The following is a 17,226-nucleotide window of genomic DNA, read 5'->3' as shown; positions in this document are numbered from 1 at the left end:
TTCCACACAGACCCCAAGTAAAAAACAGTTATATCTGAAATATTAAATAAAAAGTTGCACATATATAGAAAATAATCTAATACCTTCAAATGAGAAATATGATTAATATACATATTTCAGAAGAATATTAAAATAGCCCACTCTTACTTAGTGTTAAATCAATTAAATAAATACCAACTGAAATATTATGAATTGTTATCAATCATCTCAAACAATCATAGGAATCCTTAAAATAACAGTTAAATCATATTATCAATTAAATGCTAAAAATTATAATTTCTGCAAAAATTAGAATTTCAATTACGAAATGAATATTAAAAACCAACCTAAAACCTTGACTAGAACCAACATTCTTTTTCAACCAAACCTTAAATGATTCTCAGAGGCTAGCCATTATCAAGTTGCAAAATTTCCCATATCTTCATTTATCCTGATAAAGTAATAAGGTGAAGAGGCAATACGCTCATAAAAGAAAATTTTGCATCTAGATAAATGAAGTGCAATATCCTTTCTGGAAGTGAAGGTAACAGATAGCAATTCTAATCAGACCACTTCCACAGATAATCCTTAAACATAAAAAAATTATTCATAGTACCCTTTATGGCAATATTCGTATAATATAACCTTTAGTATCACATACATCCCATCCACACCCTAATTAAAAGGCCTGGCATCCTCAACACAAACCTTTAAATCTTTACATGAAAACCCTTTTCGAAGCCATTGCATTTAACTGGGGATAAATATATCTTATATATTAATTAAAAAGAAACAGGACTGTATTGTACTTTACTGTACAGCCTGGAGCCTCTTCACAGAGCAGTAACCTTCCAAACCAGTTCACTGGCAGCAATGGTAGCAAAACTACCTTAATTATTATTTAGCAGGTTTAGTCTGCAACTGCAATCACCACTGCATCCTCAATTCTTCTCATGCAAAAACTAGCAGTTTAGACACTTCAGGTGATATTCTGGAGCCGCCAGTCTCAAGTCCCTGCTCCCAGATAATTAGAAATTCTGAAGAAGACAATGTCATTTGAAGTGCAGTAAGCAGGAACTTTTTACTGTGCAACTTATTATGCGAGAAACAGTCTTAAATACCTTAAATATGACTTTTGTAAAGATATGTGCAAACCATTAACATGCCAAAATCAAAACCACTGTCCTTCTTGAAAAAATCCACAAATTTTGTATGAATAAGCGCTTCCAATTTGATATTACTAACCATATCAAACTTTTAAAGCTATCCCCAAAGAAAAAAGATCACTTAATCTATGTAGGCAATGACTCAGGCAAATGAAACACACTGTACTGTGTACAGAAGAATGATCCATATAGAACGTTCTGTAAAGATGACCAGGTTCCTTCACCGTTGGAATTTAAAATGTCAAACTGTGGAAAACGTCACGTGATGCCATGAGCGTGTAAGGACGTTTCCTTGCTCGCTCCGGGGCTGCCCTGCCGAGTTTTAGCCAGCCACTAGCAATTACATCGCGTTTTTGGCGAAATTTCGACAGCTTGTGCCTCATTGTGCATGGACAGATATCTTACTCGCTCCGGAGAACTCATGCAGGCGCGCTCGACGCGAAAGGAACGGGAGCGGGTTCGGCCTGGTGAATCGAGCATGGCGGCGAGCCCCGCGGCGGCGGTCTCGCATCTAGCTGACACGGCGCTGAGCGACATCAAGGACGCTCTGGCTCAGGTTTTGGGGCCGAAGTTAGAGGCACTCACAGCGCAAATATCGAATATCGAGACGCTGCTGGCGGCGGCGGCGACTCGAACGACTGAGCTCGAGCAGCGGGTATCCACCCTGGAAGATACAGGCACAACTCAGAGTGCCGATTTTAAAGCGCTACAGGCGCAGGTTCGAGCCCAGGCGGACAAGTTGGATGACCTGGAGAATCGCTCCCGCCGCTCGAACCTGCGCCTGATGGGTGTCCCGGAAACGCTCCCAGATCGCTCACTGCCAGAATTGCTGGAGAGATGGCTGGGTGAGGAGCTGCCGCTTCCCGCTGCTGCGGGGCCTTTGCGTATAGAGAGGGCGCATCGTTTGGGCCCTCGTCCTGGCCTGGAAACCAGACCAAGGGTGGTTATTTTAAAGCTTTTAAACTTCAGACACAAAGTAGAAATACTACATCAATATCGACTCAAGAAGGATGCTTTGAAATTTGATGGCTCACCTATTCGCATCAGTCAGGACTTTTCTATGGCCTTGCAGGAGAGGAGGAAGCCTTTCTACCCTCTATGTGCTCAACTATCGGAGTCTAAACAGAGATTCCAATTCATCTATCCAGCCACACTGCGGATTCAGCGAAATGGGACTTGGAAATCTTTTCAATCCTCGGAGGAGGCGGCTGCTTTTATCAAGCTCCTTGGACCAACTAATGCGGGAGTGGACTGACTTGGCGGACGCTGAGTATGATATGTGATTTGCTGTGTAATTCTGTCTATGCTAGTTTGTTTGCAGGGGCATGTTGCTTTCAGGGCCCTTAGGGGCATACATTTTTTGTGGGCTGGGGCGGCCCTGGACGGGGCGTCTTAAGTGACCTGTTGGCTCCCACATGTGGGAGACATTTGAGGATGTTGGGGGGAATTGGGGGGTAGGGGGTTCCTGGGTGGCAGCGGTGAATTTCTTGATGAAGTATGTGTTTCTTTCTCAGGGTTGTTGGGGGATTTTTCTGTTAAGGCTGGTGAGGATGTTTGAATGGAGCGTATGCGTGAGTCTTGGGGTGAGGCTGGGCACCCCGGGATGTTATTTCTTGGGGACATTAGTATCTATGATGAGTTGGGTGGAGGACCCTGGTGGGTGATCGCACACTGCGTATACTCTCCTGGAATGTGTCTGGGATTACTTCCCCCTCTAAACGCACCAAAATTTTGTCTCAATTAAAACATCATAAGGCAGATATAGCTTGCTTACAAGAGACTAGACTAACGGATCAAGAACATCAGAAACTACATCGAGGTTGGGTTGGGGACCTATATTTTGCCTCTTCTGCAGGTAAACGGGCGGGGGTAGCCATTTTGATAAGGAAGGGCTTGCAGTGTTCTGTCCAGGTTCTGAGGCGTGACACCCAGGGCCGCTATCTTCTTGTGAGGGTGGTTGGTCCGGGGGGGCCTTTTAGGCTTTTGGTGGGATACGGCCCTAATGGATATCAGCATTCTTTTTTTCAAAATTTGGTCAATATTTGCCTGCGGGACACTGATAGCCCTCTGATTGTAGTGGGCGATTTGAACCAGGTAGCAGACCCGGGCGTGGATCGTTCTGGGGGAGTGGGGATGACGTCGGTGAAACGCACTAAAGGTATTCCTTATCTTTGTCAAACCCTGGGATTGGTGGATGCTTGGAGATTACTCCATCCTACAGAGAGAGACTATACACACCAATCTAGAGCTCATGGTTCCTATTCCCGAATAGATTACACGTTAATATCTGAGAAGTTGTTTGCTCGGGTCTCGGAGGCAACTATAGGCCCTCTTGAGATATCAGATCATCATATGATTTGGCTTGATGTAGCGATGGGAGGTCCTGTTGGCGCGGGGGCGGGGTGGAGATTTCCCGCATATTTACATGAGGACATTCAATTTCGGGAATTTTTATTGACTAAATGGGATGCTTACTGCACTAATAATGCACAACATATCGAACAACCTGTCCTTTTTTGGGACGCTGCAAAGGCAGTGCTTCGTGGGGACATTATCGCATATGTTGCCTCCAGGACCAGACGCATAGCACATCGCATAGTATACTTGGAGAGTCAGTCTCGTCAGCTAAAACGTGATTTGCTGAGTTCTCCGTCGGTAACAGCTAACGAAATGTATAAAACGGTTCTGGCTGAGTTAAACTCCCTTATACACGAACGTACGAAAAAATTGTTGTTTTTTAGGAAGTTTCAGTTTTATAAACATGGTAATAAAGCAGGGAAGTTGTTGGCATCTGTCACCAAAAGCTGGAGGGGATCTAGATACATTCCTATGATCCGAGAGAACTCGGGGAGGCTGTTGACCTCGGCGGTGGAGATTGCTGATTGCTTTAAAAACTATTTTGAGGCCTTTTATGCCTCCCCGGGTCCTTACATGGGCCCTGATGTGTGTGATTACTTAGAGGACGCGGGGATGCCCAGATTATCATCAGCCCAGGCAGCTCGTTTGGATAGACCTTTGCAAGTACAAGAAGTGTTGCGGGCGATAAAAAATTTGAAGTCTTGCACGGCCCCGGGACCGGATGGCTACTCTCCAGAGTTTTATAAGATCTTGTCGTCCGTCCTGGGGGGGCCCTTACTAAACTACTATAAGACAGTTCAAACTCGTGGTGCATTTCCTACCTATGCGAACGATGCCCTCATAACCTTGATTCCGAAGCCGTCTAAATCGTCAACTGATATTGAATCCTACCGGCCGATATCTTTATTGAATGTTGATATTAAAATCTTGGCTCGTGTGCTGGCGGATAGGCTGGCGCCTCTGTTGCCTACTATTATAGTGCCCGAGCAGGTAGGTTTTGTTCGGGAACGGCACTCGGTACTGAATGTTCGTAGAGTGTTGATGGCGTTCTCTCGGGCGCAGCAGCTGCAATGCCCTGGCCTATTGGTTGGATTGGATGCAGCAAAGGCCTTTGACAAGGTTCATTGGCATTATTTATTTCAGGTATTACAGCATATTGGACTTCCAGATAACTATTTGGCCTTGATTCGTGTACTCTATTCGGATCCCACTGCCGCGGTGCTGGTTAATGGGGTGCGATCTCTTGGTTTTCCAGTGGGTAGGGGTACTAGACAGGGATGTCCACTGTCTCCCCTACTCTTCTTGTTGTATTTGGATCCCCTGTTACGTACTCTTCAGGGAGATGACGAGATTGTGGGTCTACCTGAGGGCTCCACTCAGTTGAGGGTCCTAGCATTTGCGGATGACCTTTTGCTGACTTTGGGGGATCCACAAAGATCACTCGCGCGAGCGTTGGACCTCTTAGATGAATTCCATCTCTACTCTGGTTTAGTTCTTAACAAACAGAAATCCATGGTTCTGCCTACTTCGGACGCAGTGCGTCAGGATTGGCAGGGGGATTTTCCTTTGCAATGGGCACCTTCACGCTTACGTTATTTGGGGGTGGTTATTCCTCAGAGCCTGGACAGATTATACGCTGTAAATGTACTGCCTTTACTTCAACATACGGAGACTACTCTATCTAATTGGAAGAGATTTCCCTTGTCTCTTTCTGGACGCATAGCCCTCTATAACATGATGATACTACCACAGTGGCTTTATATATTACAGATGCTTCCGGTCATGTTATCTCCTACTCATTTAGCTCAACATAACTCACACCTTTCTAAATATTTATGGCAGGGGAAGCGGGCTAGGATCTCCCTATCCAGGCTGATGTTACCTCGAATGAAAGGAGGACTGGGCCTTTTGAGTGTTTCTAGATACAACCTTGCATGTCAACTACGACATATTCATGATTGGTTTTGTGATACCACTTATTTTTCTTTTCCTGAGATTGAATGCTTTTCCTTTAAACCATATCATTTTAGCTATTTATTGCATGCTCTCCACTTGCCTGACTCACTCCCGATCCGCTCACATCCACTATTACCTGCAATGCGCAAGGCTTGGAATTCTCTGTGTAGATTGCTGAAGATCTCCTCTAGAGCGACATCTTGTCTACCGATTGCTGGCAACGGAGCATTTCTCCCGGGCATGAACACTGGGATCTTTCACCGTTGGACATCCGTGGGGCTTCATTACATTTCGCAGGCTGTGCTTCCCACGGGGCTTCCTATTCCATTTGCGGACCTACAAACACAGTTTCATCTTCCAGCAGCTGATTGGTTTGCTTACGGACAAGTACAGCATTATTTGCGAACATTGACTCCGGCAGTGTTATGTGAGGAGGTTAACATCAAATTGCACGAAGTTCTGGGTCTGACAGCACAAGAGCCCATACCACTGAAAATATACCATGGGTTGTTACTGGACCTTTTGGGCGAGACAGACTTTTCAGCATTGGCCAGGAAATGGTCGGCAGATTTGCAGGTGCCCATAGCTGCGGATATGATACGTAGAGGACTTTGCTTGGGAAAAGCGTTGCGCTTCTCATCAGTGGAACAAGAGCGCAATTATAAGTTTCTTTTGAGAGCATTCTACACTCCCAAGAGAGCGCATATAATGGGACTTACCACGGATCATGGATGTGGCAAGTGTAAACAACCTCAGGCATCTTATGGCCATATGTTCTGGACTTGCCCATTGGTGTCTTCTTTTTGGATAAAATTGATAACTACAGTGGCTCAGATTTGGGGCTGCACCTGGAGGCTTCATCCGAGCTTCCTCATTACCTTACAGATTCGATTTCATCCTCCAAGACCGGGCTGTGCGGCTTTTCTCAAGAGAACTATACACCTGGGGAGGAAGTGTGTACTGTTACAGTGGCTTTCGCCGCAGGCCCCAACTATTCAACAGTGGAGAGCACTAATGTTACAGCAAATGTTGCTAGAACGTAGAGATATAGTGGACATGTCTGCTAAGTCCGGCAGACTCTTTCGTCAATGTTGGTACCCTTTTAGTTTGACTTTTACGTCTTTTGTTCAACGACAGCTCTGGGATGTTTAAGAACCTATTTGTTCTCTATTATTTATGTTTCTCTCTCGGACCCTGTTTTCACCGCTGCTGCCCGGGTGGGGTGGGTGGGGGGGCTGGGGGGGTTTGGGATTAGAGTCTGTATAAAAACAACAGTTTAGATTCTTTTGTACGGTTTCTGTATTTTGCTGGTTAATAAAAATGATTTCACATAAAAAAAAAAAATAAATAAAATGTCAAACTGTCAATTCAAGATTATAGTAAAACTCATAAAACCCTACAGTCCGTAAAGGAAAAACCAAATTACCCAAATCTGAAATAATTAAAGCAAAAGTTGAATAATTAAATAGTCATTGGCTGCTCTCTATGACTCAAATATTATTCCAGCTTCTCCGATTCATCAAAACTAAGAGTTCTATTATCAATAGTAACTTTCATAATAGCAGGATACAAGAGACCATATTTCGCTCCAATTTCTTTCAGCTTCGGTCTAATATCCAAGAATCTTTTCCTCTTATCTGCTGTTGCTTTGGCAAAATCAGGGACAATATGCACTCTTGCATCCTGACACTTTAAGTTAGAGTTTTCCTTAGCAAGGCGCAAAATTTCCAGAGCTTGTTGATGGCGCAACATCTTAAAAATGAGAGGACGAGGACTCTTTAAATTATCTGGTCTTCTCATTGGAATACTGTGTGCCCACTCAATTTCAATAGGAAACCGGGACTTAAGAGGAAGTACTTTCGTCAGAAAATTTTGTAAGAATTGGATAGGATTCCCTTTCTCCACCCTTTCCGGTAGACTCAAAAGTCTCAAGTTACTCCTCCTCATACGATTTTGACAATCTTCCACCTCTTTTGTAAGCATATTGATTTTATCTCTGTCTGCTTTAAATTGTCTTTTTTCTGTTTCAAAACTGTCCATTAGAACTTCCAGTTTAGTTGTTTTTATTTCCAATATTTCAGCTTGTTTGTTTAGAGTAGCTATTTCTTCTTGTATGTCATTTAGTTTCTTAGCGTTACTTAAAACAATTTCCTTTATTGTCTGAAGCTCTTTCATTACATCAATATCATTAGCGCTGTCCTTGGGTAACTGACATTTAGATGGCGTTGCCGGATCCGGCTTAGACCTTTTTACGCTGCCAGTGCCGGTATTTGAAATCGCGGCTTCAGATTTATTCTGCTTCCCCGAGGCCATCGGAACTAATTATATCCTTCGTTTTTATAAAAAAAAATATATTTTTTTTTTTCTATAGTTATTTTAAATACAAATGTCTGTAGATGTGGAGCCTCTGATCTACCCGTCCATCCTCGTGCACCACCAAGCCACGCCCCCCTGGACTAGGCACTGTTGAAAACAGATTACTGAGCTCTTTGAACCTTTACACTGACCCAGTATAGCGATTCTTATGTTCTTATGTTTACTAGATTATGTTCAAAAATATTCTAAGATAACTATAGTATATTTAAACTAACTTGCTAACATAGCAAAGTGTCACCCTATCAAAAACAAACATTTTTATGTAGCACATGAAGGGGCATATACTTCTTGTAAGTTTATTCTATTCCTGATTTTGTTATATATGAAGACTGCTGAAACAGTTTGTATTTGCCAAGAAACCACAAGGTCATTTTCTTTGTGTTCTCAGTTCTGTGTTTTACATTCTATTCTATAGCTGACTAGTTTTGCCAAAGTCATTCCTCCTCATGTACTGATCCCCACATCCTGTGCTTTAGTTGAGCGATTTTGCTTCTTGTGAGTCAGGACTTAGATAAGAAACATTGCTAGACCTTAGACAAACGATAGTATTATATGCCATATTTATGGAAACTTCCTACTAAACCCCACCCTTATGTTTGCTACTTCTTTCTAGCTGCTTTTATGTATCCTGTTACCAAATATGGTCTTTCCTACAGTCATATGCTGAAAAAACTGACCCATGTAAAATGCTATAAATATGTATGCAGCACTCATAATAAATGGATATCTCTTGGATATGCAAACAGTTTCTAAAAGAGATTATCCCCAGATGCATCTGTACCAGAGACAGCAGAATTTGGGCAAAGCTGTATTGGGACCAGAACCTTTTCAGCACACACATTTCTTATACAGTTAATACACCTGGATTTAAAAAAGGGTTAAATTCCTTTAGGAAAAGCTCATGAACCAACATTAACTATGCAGTCTTGGGCATGTCACCCTTATCTATTCTTTGGGATCCTACCAGGTACCTGTTACCCAGATTGTGCACTATCAAAGACAGTATGGCATATCACATGTTCTAATTCTAAGCAATGCCTGTTTAACTCCTGTTAATCAATATGTATTTAATTCTGTCTTTAGAAAAAAAAATCTATGGTACTTACAGTCTTGTATCTTTCAGGATATCAAATGATGCTGCCATATTCATTAGTGTTGGTAAACAGTGCAAGTGATGGTTATGAGAATGAGGAAGGATTGTGTTTGCCTGAAAACAAAATATAAATAATATGTTGGATTATTAAGCTTGAAAACCTTTTATAGAGGTCTATGAAAACATGATATATTGCATAAAAAAGCATACCCATAAATTGTAAATAAACTAGAAGCAGGAGGATATTGAAGATTTTACTTCACATGCCATGAAAAAAATCTTTAATTTTATGGCTTCAGCCATATGCAATTAGTAGATATGGTTTCAAGCAACATTAATAAGCAGGCTTATTTTTTATTTTTTTTTATAATTTCTTTATTCATTTTTAAACTTACATCAAGTGTACAGTAAATATCAACCAAATATAATACATCACTTGAAAAATTTTCAATATCATACACCAAGAAGATTTAACCCCCACTCCCCTCCCAAATTCATATACAACTAATATATACCACATAAAAATAATATCTTACGACAATCATCTATATATTCTTAATGGAAAAACAAGAAATCCCCCCCCCCCAAATCCACATGTGTATTAAGATTGGGAAAAGTGTAACTTATTCATTACTATAATTTAATAAAGGTCCCCACACATCCTTAAATTTATTATAATAACCTTTATTATAATAATTAAAGCTCTACTCTAGTGAAAAAGTTGATCTGAGTGTAATTTTATTGATAAATTTAGAGTTTAATTTTGCCCTTATTTGGCAACTTGACTCCTAGCAGTAGTACTGGGAGACTACAACTAGCGTTCAACCATTTTGAATACTGCCAGAAGGAGCAAAAGCAACTAGGGAATATTCCCGCTCCCCATAATACACCAGGGAAACCTGTAGTTCAACCAAGGGGAGGGTCATTACTAGGGAAGCTTCAAGAAGATATTAATATGCATTGTCCGGGGAGGGAGGAGGGGTAGAGAGAGTGCAGAAAGCTTTTCTGATATAGTTGAGTGGATTGGGGGGAGGGTAAAAATACATTTGATGCTATAGGAGATGGGACTGAAATGTTCCTGATATTATTGGGAGAAGAAAGTTCAATCAGTGTATGTATATACACATACCTACCTACCTAACCCTTCAAGCTAACACTAATGCAGGGCTAGGGCAGATTTTTTGGTCTCCAAGTGATAGATAGATTGTGAGCCCGCTGGGACAGACAGGGAAAAATGCGTGAGTACCTGGAAAAATGCTTGTAAACCGTTCTGAGCTCCTCTGGGAGAACATAAGAAGCGCCATCTCCGGATCAGACCTTCGGTCCATCAAGTCCGGCGATCCGCACACGCGGAGGCCCTGCTAGGTATTCACCTGGCTTATTTTATAGCCAACCATATCTTTATATGCCTCTCTCAAGGAGATATGCATCTAGTTTGCTTTTGAAGCCTAGGACTGTCGATTCCGCAATAATCTCCCCTGGGAGAGTATTCCAGATGTCAACCACTCTCTGTGTGAAGCAGAACTTCCTGACATTAGTCCTGAACTTGCCCCCCCTTAGCTTCATTTCATGTCCTCTTGTCCGTGTCAAATTGGACATTGTAAATAATCTTCTCTGCTCTATTTTGTCAATTCCTTTCAGTATTTTGAAGGTCTCGATCATATCCCCACGCAGTCTCCTTTTCTCAAGGGAGAACAATCCCAGTGTTTTAAGTCGATCCTCATATTCCAGTTTCTCCATACCCTTCACTAGTTTAGTTGCTCGTCTCTGCACCCTCTCCAGAAGTTTTATATCCTTCTTTAGGTAGGGAGACCAATGTTGGACGCAGTATTCCAAGTGGGGTCTGACCATTGCCCTATAAAGCGGCATTATAACTTTCTCCGATCTACTCGAGATTCCTTTCTTTATCATGCCCAACATTCTATTTGCCTTATTTGCCGCTGCCGCGCATTGTGCCGACGGCTTCAGGGTCCTATCTATCAGTACACCCAGATCCCTTTCTTGTTCACTTTTCCCCAGAGTTGCACCTGACATTCTGTACTCGTATTCCTTATTTTTACTGCCTAAATGCATTACCTTGCATTTCTCCACGTTGAACTTCATCTGCCATTTCTCCGCCCATTTTTCTAACCGACACAAATCGCTCTGGAGTTCCTCACTGTCCTCCTGCGATCTGATTGCCCGGCAGAGTTTTGTGTCGTCTGCAAACTTGATGATCTCACTGGATGTTCCATTTTCCAGGTCATTGATATAAATATTAAAAAGGATCGGCCCAAGTACCGAGCCCTGGGGCACACCACTAGTCACTCTCTCCCAGTCGGAGAACTTCCCATTTATGCCCACTCTCTGCTTTCGGTTTTCCAGCCATTTGCCTATCCATCTTTGTATATCTCCCTCTATGCCATGGCTTTGTAGCTTCCTGAGAAGTCTTTCGTGTGGAACTTTGTCAAATGCTTTCTGGAAGTCCAAGTATATTATGTCCACCGGCTTTCCACTATCAATTTGCTTGTTCACGGTCTCAAAGAATTGGAGTAAATTCGTCAGACACGATTTCCCTTTCCTGAATCCATGTTGACTGGGTTTCATCAAGTCGTGTGTGTCCAAGTGCTGAACTATGCTATCCTTGATCAGTGATTCAATCATCTTGCCGGGGACAGACGTAAGACTCACAGTATAGAAAATTGAATAAATAAATGTGTATACCTCTTATGGAATGAAAAATGCACACACAGTTCAGATTGTCCAAATCCACCCTTTTAAATCTGTATACAGTGTAGGTCTCCACATGCAAATAACAGCTTTCTAAAACTGATATTTGCACACATAGCCAAATCAACGCACGCAAAGGAGGAAGATGAAAAATGAAATTGCTAAACTAAAAGATGCTAGGAACCGATATGTGGAGAGTGATGAGGAAAAAGTAAACATGCTAAACAAATACTTCTGCTCTGTACTCATGGAAGAAAATCCTGGAGAACGACTGAAGTTGTCTGGCAAAGTTACACGGGAAAATGGAATAGATTCTGCGCCATTCATGGAAGAAAGTATTTATGAACATCTTGAAAAACTGAAGGTAGACAAAGCAATGGGACTGTACGGGATCCATCACAGGATACTGAGGGAGCTCAGAGAGGTTCTGGAGGGTCCTATTAAAGACATGTTCAACAAATTTCTGGATACGGGAGACGTTCCTAGGGATTGGAGAAGAGCGGATGTGGTCCCTATTCACAAAAGTGGTCACAGAGATGATGCGGGAAACTACAGGCCGGCAAGCCTCACTTCAGGTTAGTGAACTTCCTAAAATCTAATGGGTTACAGGATCCGAGGTAACATGGCTTTAACTAAAGGTAAATCGTGCCAAATGAACCTGATTGAATTTTTTGACTGGGTGACCAGAGAAATGGATCGAGGACATATGCTAGATGTAATTTACTTAGATTTCAGCAAAGCCTTTTATACGGTTCCTCATAGGAGGCTCTTGAACAAACTTGAAGGGCTAAAGTTAGTACCCAAAGTGATGAATTGGATTAGAAACTGGTTGTCGGACAGACGCCAGAGGGTGGTGGTTAATGGATGTCGCTTGGAGGAAGGAAAGGTGAGTAGTGAAATCCCTCAGAGATTGGTGCTGGGGACAATCCTGTTTAATATGTTTGTGAGTGACATTGCTGAAGGGTTAGAAGGAATGGTCTGCCTTTTTGAGGATGATACCAAGATCTGTAACAGAGTAGACACCGAGGAGGGAGTGGAAAACATTAAAAAGGATCTACAAAAGTTAAAGGAATGGTCTAATATCTGGCAACTAAAATTCAATGTAAAGAAATGCAGAGTAATGCATTTGGGGATTAATAATCTGAAGGAACCGTATATACTAGGAGGTGAGAGGCTGATTTGCACAGATAGGGAGAGGGACCTTGGGGTGATAGTGTCCGAAGATCTAAAGGCGAAAAAACAGTGTGACAAGGAGGTGGCTGCTGCCAGAAGGATGCTGGGCTGTATAAAGAGAGGTGTAACTAGTAGAAGAAAGAAGGTGTTTATGCCGTGTACAGGTTGTTGGTGAGGCCCCACTTGGGAGTATTGTGTTCAGTTTTGGAGACTGTATCTGGCAAAGGACATAAGAAGACTTGAAGCGGTCCAGAGGAGGATGTGCCAAAAGACATATGAGGAGAGACTGGAAGCCCTGAATATATATACCTTAGAGCAGTGTCCTGCAAACTTTTCTAGCTGGCGGCACACTAAATGCAGTGCCCCAGAAAGAAGGCACCCGGAAGTTGATGTGATGACTTCACACGCATGCATGAAATCATCACGTCAACGTCCGCACATGTGCGGAGGCCCGTCTTGCCACGACCCCGCTGTTATACGGATCAGGGAGATGCAGGGAGAAGAGGAGAGATAACGGCTAGAAGAGTCATCCACACCGGCTGATTTCCTACAGGAAATGCCTCTTGCCACAAGAGGCACATCCTGTAGGCAGGCAGCCAGCGTGAACGACTCTCCTCCTCGCCAGTGTGTCGCGGCGCACTAGAAATCTTAGAAGGCACACTGGTGTGCCGCAGCACACAGTTTGCGATACACTGCCCTAGAGGAAAGGAGGGACAGGGGAGATATGATTCAGACATTCAAGTACTTGAAAGGTATTAAACTAGAACAAAATCTTTTCCAGAGAAAGGAAAATAACATAAGAAAAAATAACATAAGAAAAAATCTCTCATTAAAATCACAAACCACTCTTGTTTCAGATCAAGAAACCAGTTCATCATTTTCCTCTAAACGTTCCAACTTCAACCTTCCTAGTCTTAAAGATCTTGAATTAATAATCAAAACAGTTAATCCCAAGGGATCCTTTACAGAATCCATCCCTCCTTTTATCCTTAAGAAATATTTCTCAATATTTGGCCCGCATATACTTGCCTTGATTAATATGAGCTTACAACAGGGTATTATGCCCCTAGCTTGGAAAAAATCCACTATTCGACCAGTCTTAAAATATCAAAAAATAGGCCCTGAGGAAAAAAATAATTACAGACCAATTGCTAACATTCCTTTTTTAGCAAAAGTTACTGAAAAAATTGTGTTCAATCAAATATCAGAATATATTGAAAAAACTAATATTTTACATCCAAATCAGACTGGATTTAGGCAAAAATCACTCCACAGAGCACTCTTTAATTGGTATAACCACGTCCATTCTGTATCATTTGGATCATCATACTTCTGTATTATTAATTTCACTCGACCTTTCATCTGCATTTGACACAATTGACCATACCCTTTTAATAAACAGGCTTCAATCTATTGGAGTGACAGACTAGGTTTTGCTCTGGTTCAAATCTTATTTCGAAAACCGCTCATCAAATGTTTCTTTCAACAATTTATCTTCAGATAGTATTTCATTTCCATATGGCATCCCTCAAGGATCAATACTTTCGCCTTTAATGTTAAACATTTTTCTTGCTCCCCTTATGCCTCTCTGCCAGTCTATTGGATTCTCAGTATTTGCATACGCAGATGACATACAGTTGATCCCAATAATTTACAAGAAATAACAGCAATAAATGGAAAGCTGGATCAAATTTACCATTGGCTAGATACCAATAGACTAGCCTTGAATATCAATAAAACTAATGTTATGCTCTTTCCATGGAAGGATTGCCAAAGACTTCTTTCTCCCATTTCTATTAAAGGCGTTCCTTTGCAGATGGCAACAATATTAGGATTCTTGGAGTGATATTCGATAATAAGCTAACTTATCATGATCACATAAGCCATGTGGTCAAATCTACTTTCTACAGACTACGCCAAATTCGTTCAGTGGCCAAATTTTTATGTGCAAAATCCCTGAATATTTTAATTCATTCGTTAGTAATTTCCAAAATTGATTATTGTAGTGCACTATTTAAAGGTCTACCACAAAAAGAAATCAGACGTCTGCAAATTATTCAGAACGCCTCCGTTAAAATTATTTATAAAGCCAAAAAATTCGATCACGTCTCTCCATTACTTAAAAAGGCACATTGGCTCCCAGTTGCACACCGTATCTTATTTAAAATATGCCTGCTTACTTTTAAATCATTATTATTTAAAACCCCTGCTTTTATTTTTAGAGTTTTAATTCCTCATCTTACTTCAAGACAGTTAAGATCACAAGATCAACATTTATTGGCCATTCCCTCACTGAAAGTTATCAATACGAGGCGTCACACCATTTTCTCTATAACAGCTCCTCAATCTTGGAATGACCTCCCACTATTTATTAGAGAGGAAAAGCACTTAGATAAATTCAAGTCCAAACTTAAGAGTTTCCTTTTTATAGATGCTTTTAGTGAATAAATCTCAAAGATTCGGTCTTTTTTTACTTTATATATCATTATAAATTTTATCTGTTGCCCTTCCTATTGTTTTTCCCTTAAACGTTATTAAATTTATATTGATTGTAACCCATTAATAATTTTCCCTCTGCTTTGAGTTTATATGTATAAGTTAAAATATATATAGAAATGTTTGTATTTGTTGTGTTTAATTCGATATGATTATTGTTTGTCTGATTTGTTCCCTATATTTGATTATTTATGAAATTGTACATCGCCTAGAAACTGTGATAGGCGATTAATCAAATTATATAATAAACTTGGAAACTTGGAAAATGGTAAAACCAGAGGTTATAATTTGAGGTTGAGGGGTGGTAGATTCACGAGCAATGTAAGGAAATCCTTCTTTACGGAGAGGGTGGTAGATGCCTGGAATGCACTCCTGAGAGAGGTGGTGGAGAGTAAAACGGCGACGGAGTTCAAAAAAGCGTGGGATATACACAGAGGACCTAGAATCAGAAAATAATAGTAAATAGTGAAGAACTAAGGCCAGTACTGGACAGACTTGCACGGTCTCTGTCTGTATATGGCCATTTGGTTGAGGATGGGCTGGGGAGGGCGTCATTTGGCTGGGATGGTGTAGATAGGCTGGAGTGAGCTTTGATGGAGACTTCAGTAGTTGGAACCTAAGCACAGTACCAGGCATTGCTTTGCATTTTTGCCCAGAAATAGCTAAAAAGAAAAAAAAAATTTTGAGATTGAATCAGGTTGTGCAGACTGGATGGACCATTCGGGTCTTTATCTGCCATCATCTACTATGCTAACTGTTAAAAAATGCAGACACTTCAAAATAAGAATATTTAAATGAAACTTTATCTATATATTTTTTTTAATGACAGCAGCTCAACAGATAAAACATGTGATATCATGTGACCTACAAGTCTTGACAAGGTCATACAATAAGTTAATATGACCCACATGTGCATGTTATTATGACCATTTGTAACTAAGAGCAACTTGATTTAACCTAATTTCTAAACCTTAAATTAAAATAAATGTTAAGCAGTCATTGAAGCAAACTGGTTTAAAGGGAGTGTGTGGGTCAGTAGTTAAAGGTTGTGGGTTCAAACCCATGCTGCTCCTTGTGACCCTGGGCAAGTCACTTAATTTACCCATTGCCCAAGGTACATTAGATAAGAATGTGAGCCTACCAAGACAGACAAGGAAAAATGCTTGAGTACCTAAATAAATTCATGTAAACTGTTCTGAGCTGCCTAGTGAGAATGGTATTAAAAAAATGGAATGAATAAATAAATAAATTTACCATGTGCAAAAGCTCCCCAAGGAGAATTGTTGCCCTAACAGACACCACTTCATCACTGTTAGTTATAACTTCAACCAGACCCTAAGGAAAAAAAATATATTTCAATTTCTTATCTGAATACAGCATGCAATTTATGCAATACTTTGATAAGTTTTATATAGAGAAGGCATATAAAGCATTTAATATTATTGCTGACCAGTCCTACTCAAACCTCAAGAATGCCATATAAAATCTGTTAGTGATGCCTAACGTGACCATTTATTTTTTTCATCAAAATGGGACATCTATTAATATTCAGTCCTGCCCCCAATTCCGCCCTAGCCCCACCCCCATTTTCACCCTAACCCTGCCCCCAATTTCTTCCATTCATTTTTCATGTACGCACAATATCTTATTAGTTCATAATGGTAACCATAAAATTTAAAAAAACACAAAGCACCCTATACGCAGAGAAAATGTTAATTATCATTTATATTTGGGGGTTTTCAAAGATGTTACCTCAGTAACTATAGAAAAATAGACAAATATAGTGCAAAATATAGACAACAGATATAAATTCTCAAAACTGACACATTTTGATCACTAAATTGAAAATAAAATCATTTTTACTACCTTTGCTGTCTTATGATTTCATGAGTCTCTGGTTGCGTTTCCTTCTGACTGTGA

General features: G+C 40.8%; 1 protein-coding gene across 5 annotated transcripts in view; it reads right to left on the bottom strand.

Annotated features, from left to right (window-relative positions):
- The window catches only part of RICTOR (RPTOR independent companion of MTOR complex 2), a 607,299-nt gene that overhangs the window by 334,789 nt on the left and 255,284 nt on the right, over positions 1-17,226 (bottom strand). For all 5 annotated transcript variants that reach the window (XM_033932568.1, XM_033932543.1, XM_033932533.1 and 2 more), the window contains 2 exons: positions 16,561-16,641; positions 8,942-9,042 (listed from right to left, as the gene is read on the bottom strand). In XM_033932568.1, the coding sequence (XP_033788459.1) occupies positions 8,942-9,042; positions 16,561-16,641 (182 nt within the window). The remainder of the gene's footprint in view (positions 1-8,941; positions 9,043-16,560; positions 16,642-17,226) is intronic.

The sequence above is a fragment of the Geotrypetes seraphini genome, chromosome 1, assembly GCF_902459505.1.
Source record: "Geotrypetes seraphini chromosome 1, aGeoSer1.1, whole genome shotgun sequence".
NCBI lineage: Eukaryota > Metazoa > Chordata > Amphibia > Gymnophiona > Dermophiidae > Geotrypetes > Geotrypetes seraphini.
Note: the sequence above shows the minus strand (reverse complement) of the source record. Positions and strands in the feature narration are given on the sequence as shown.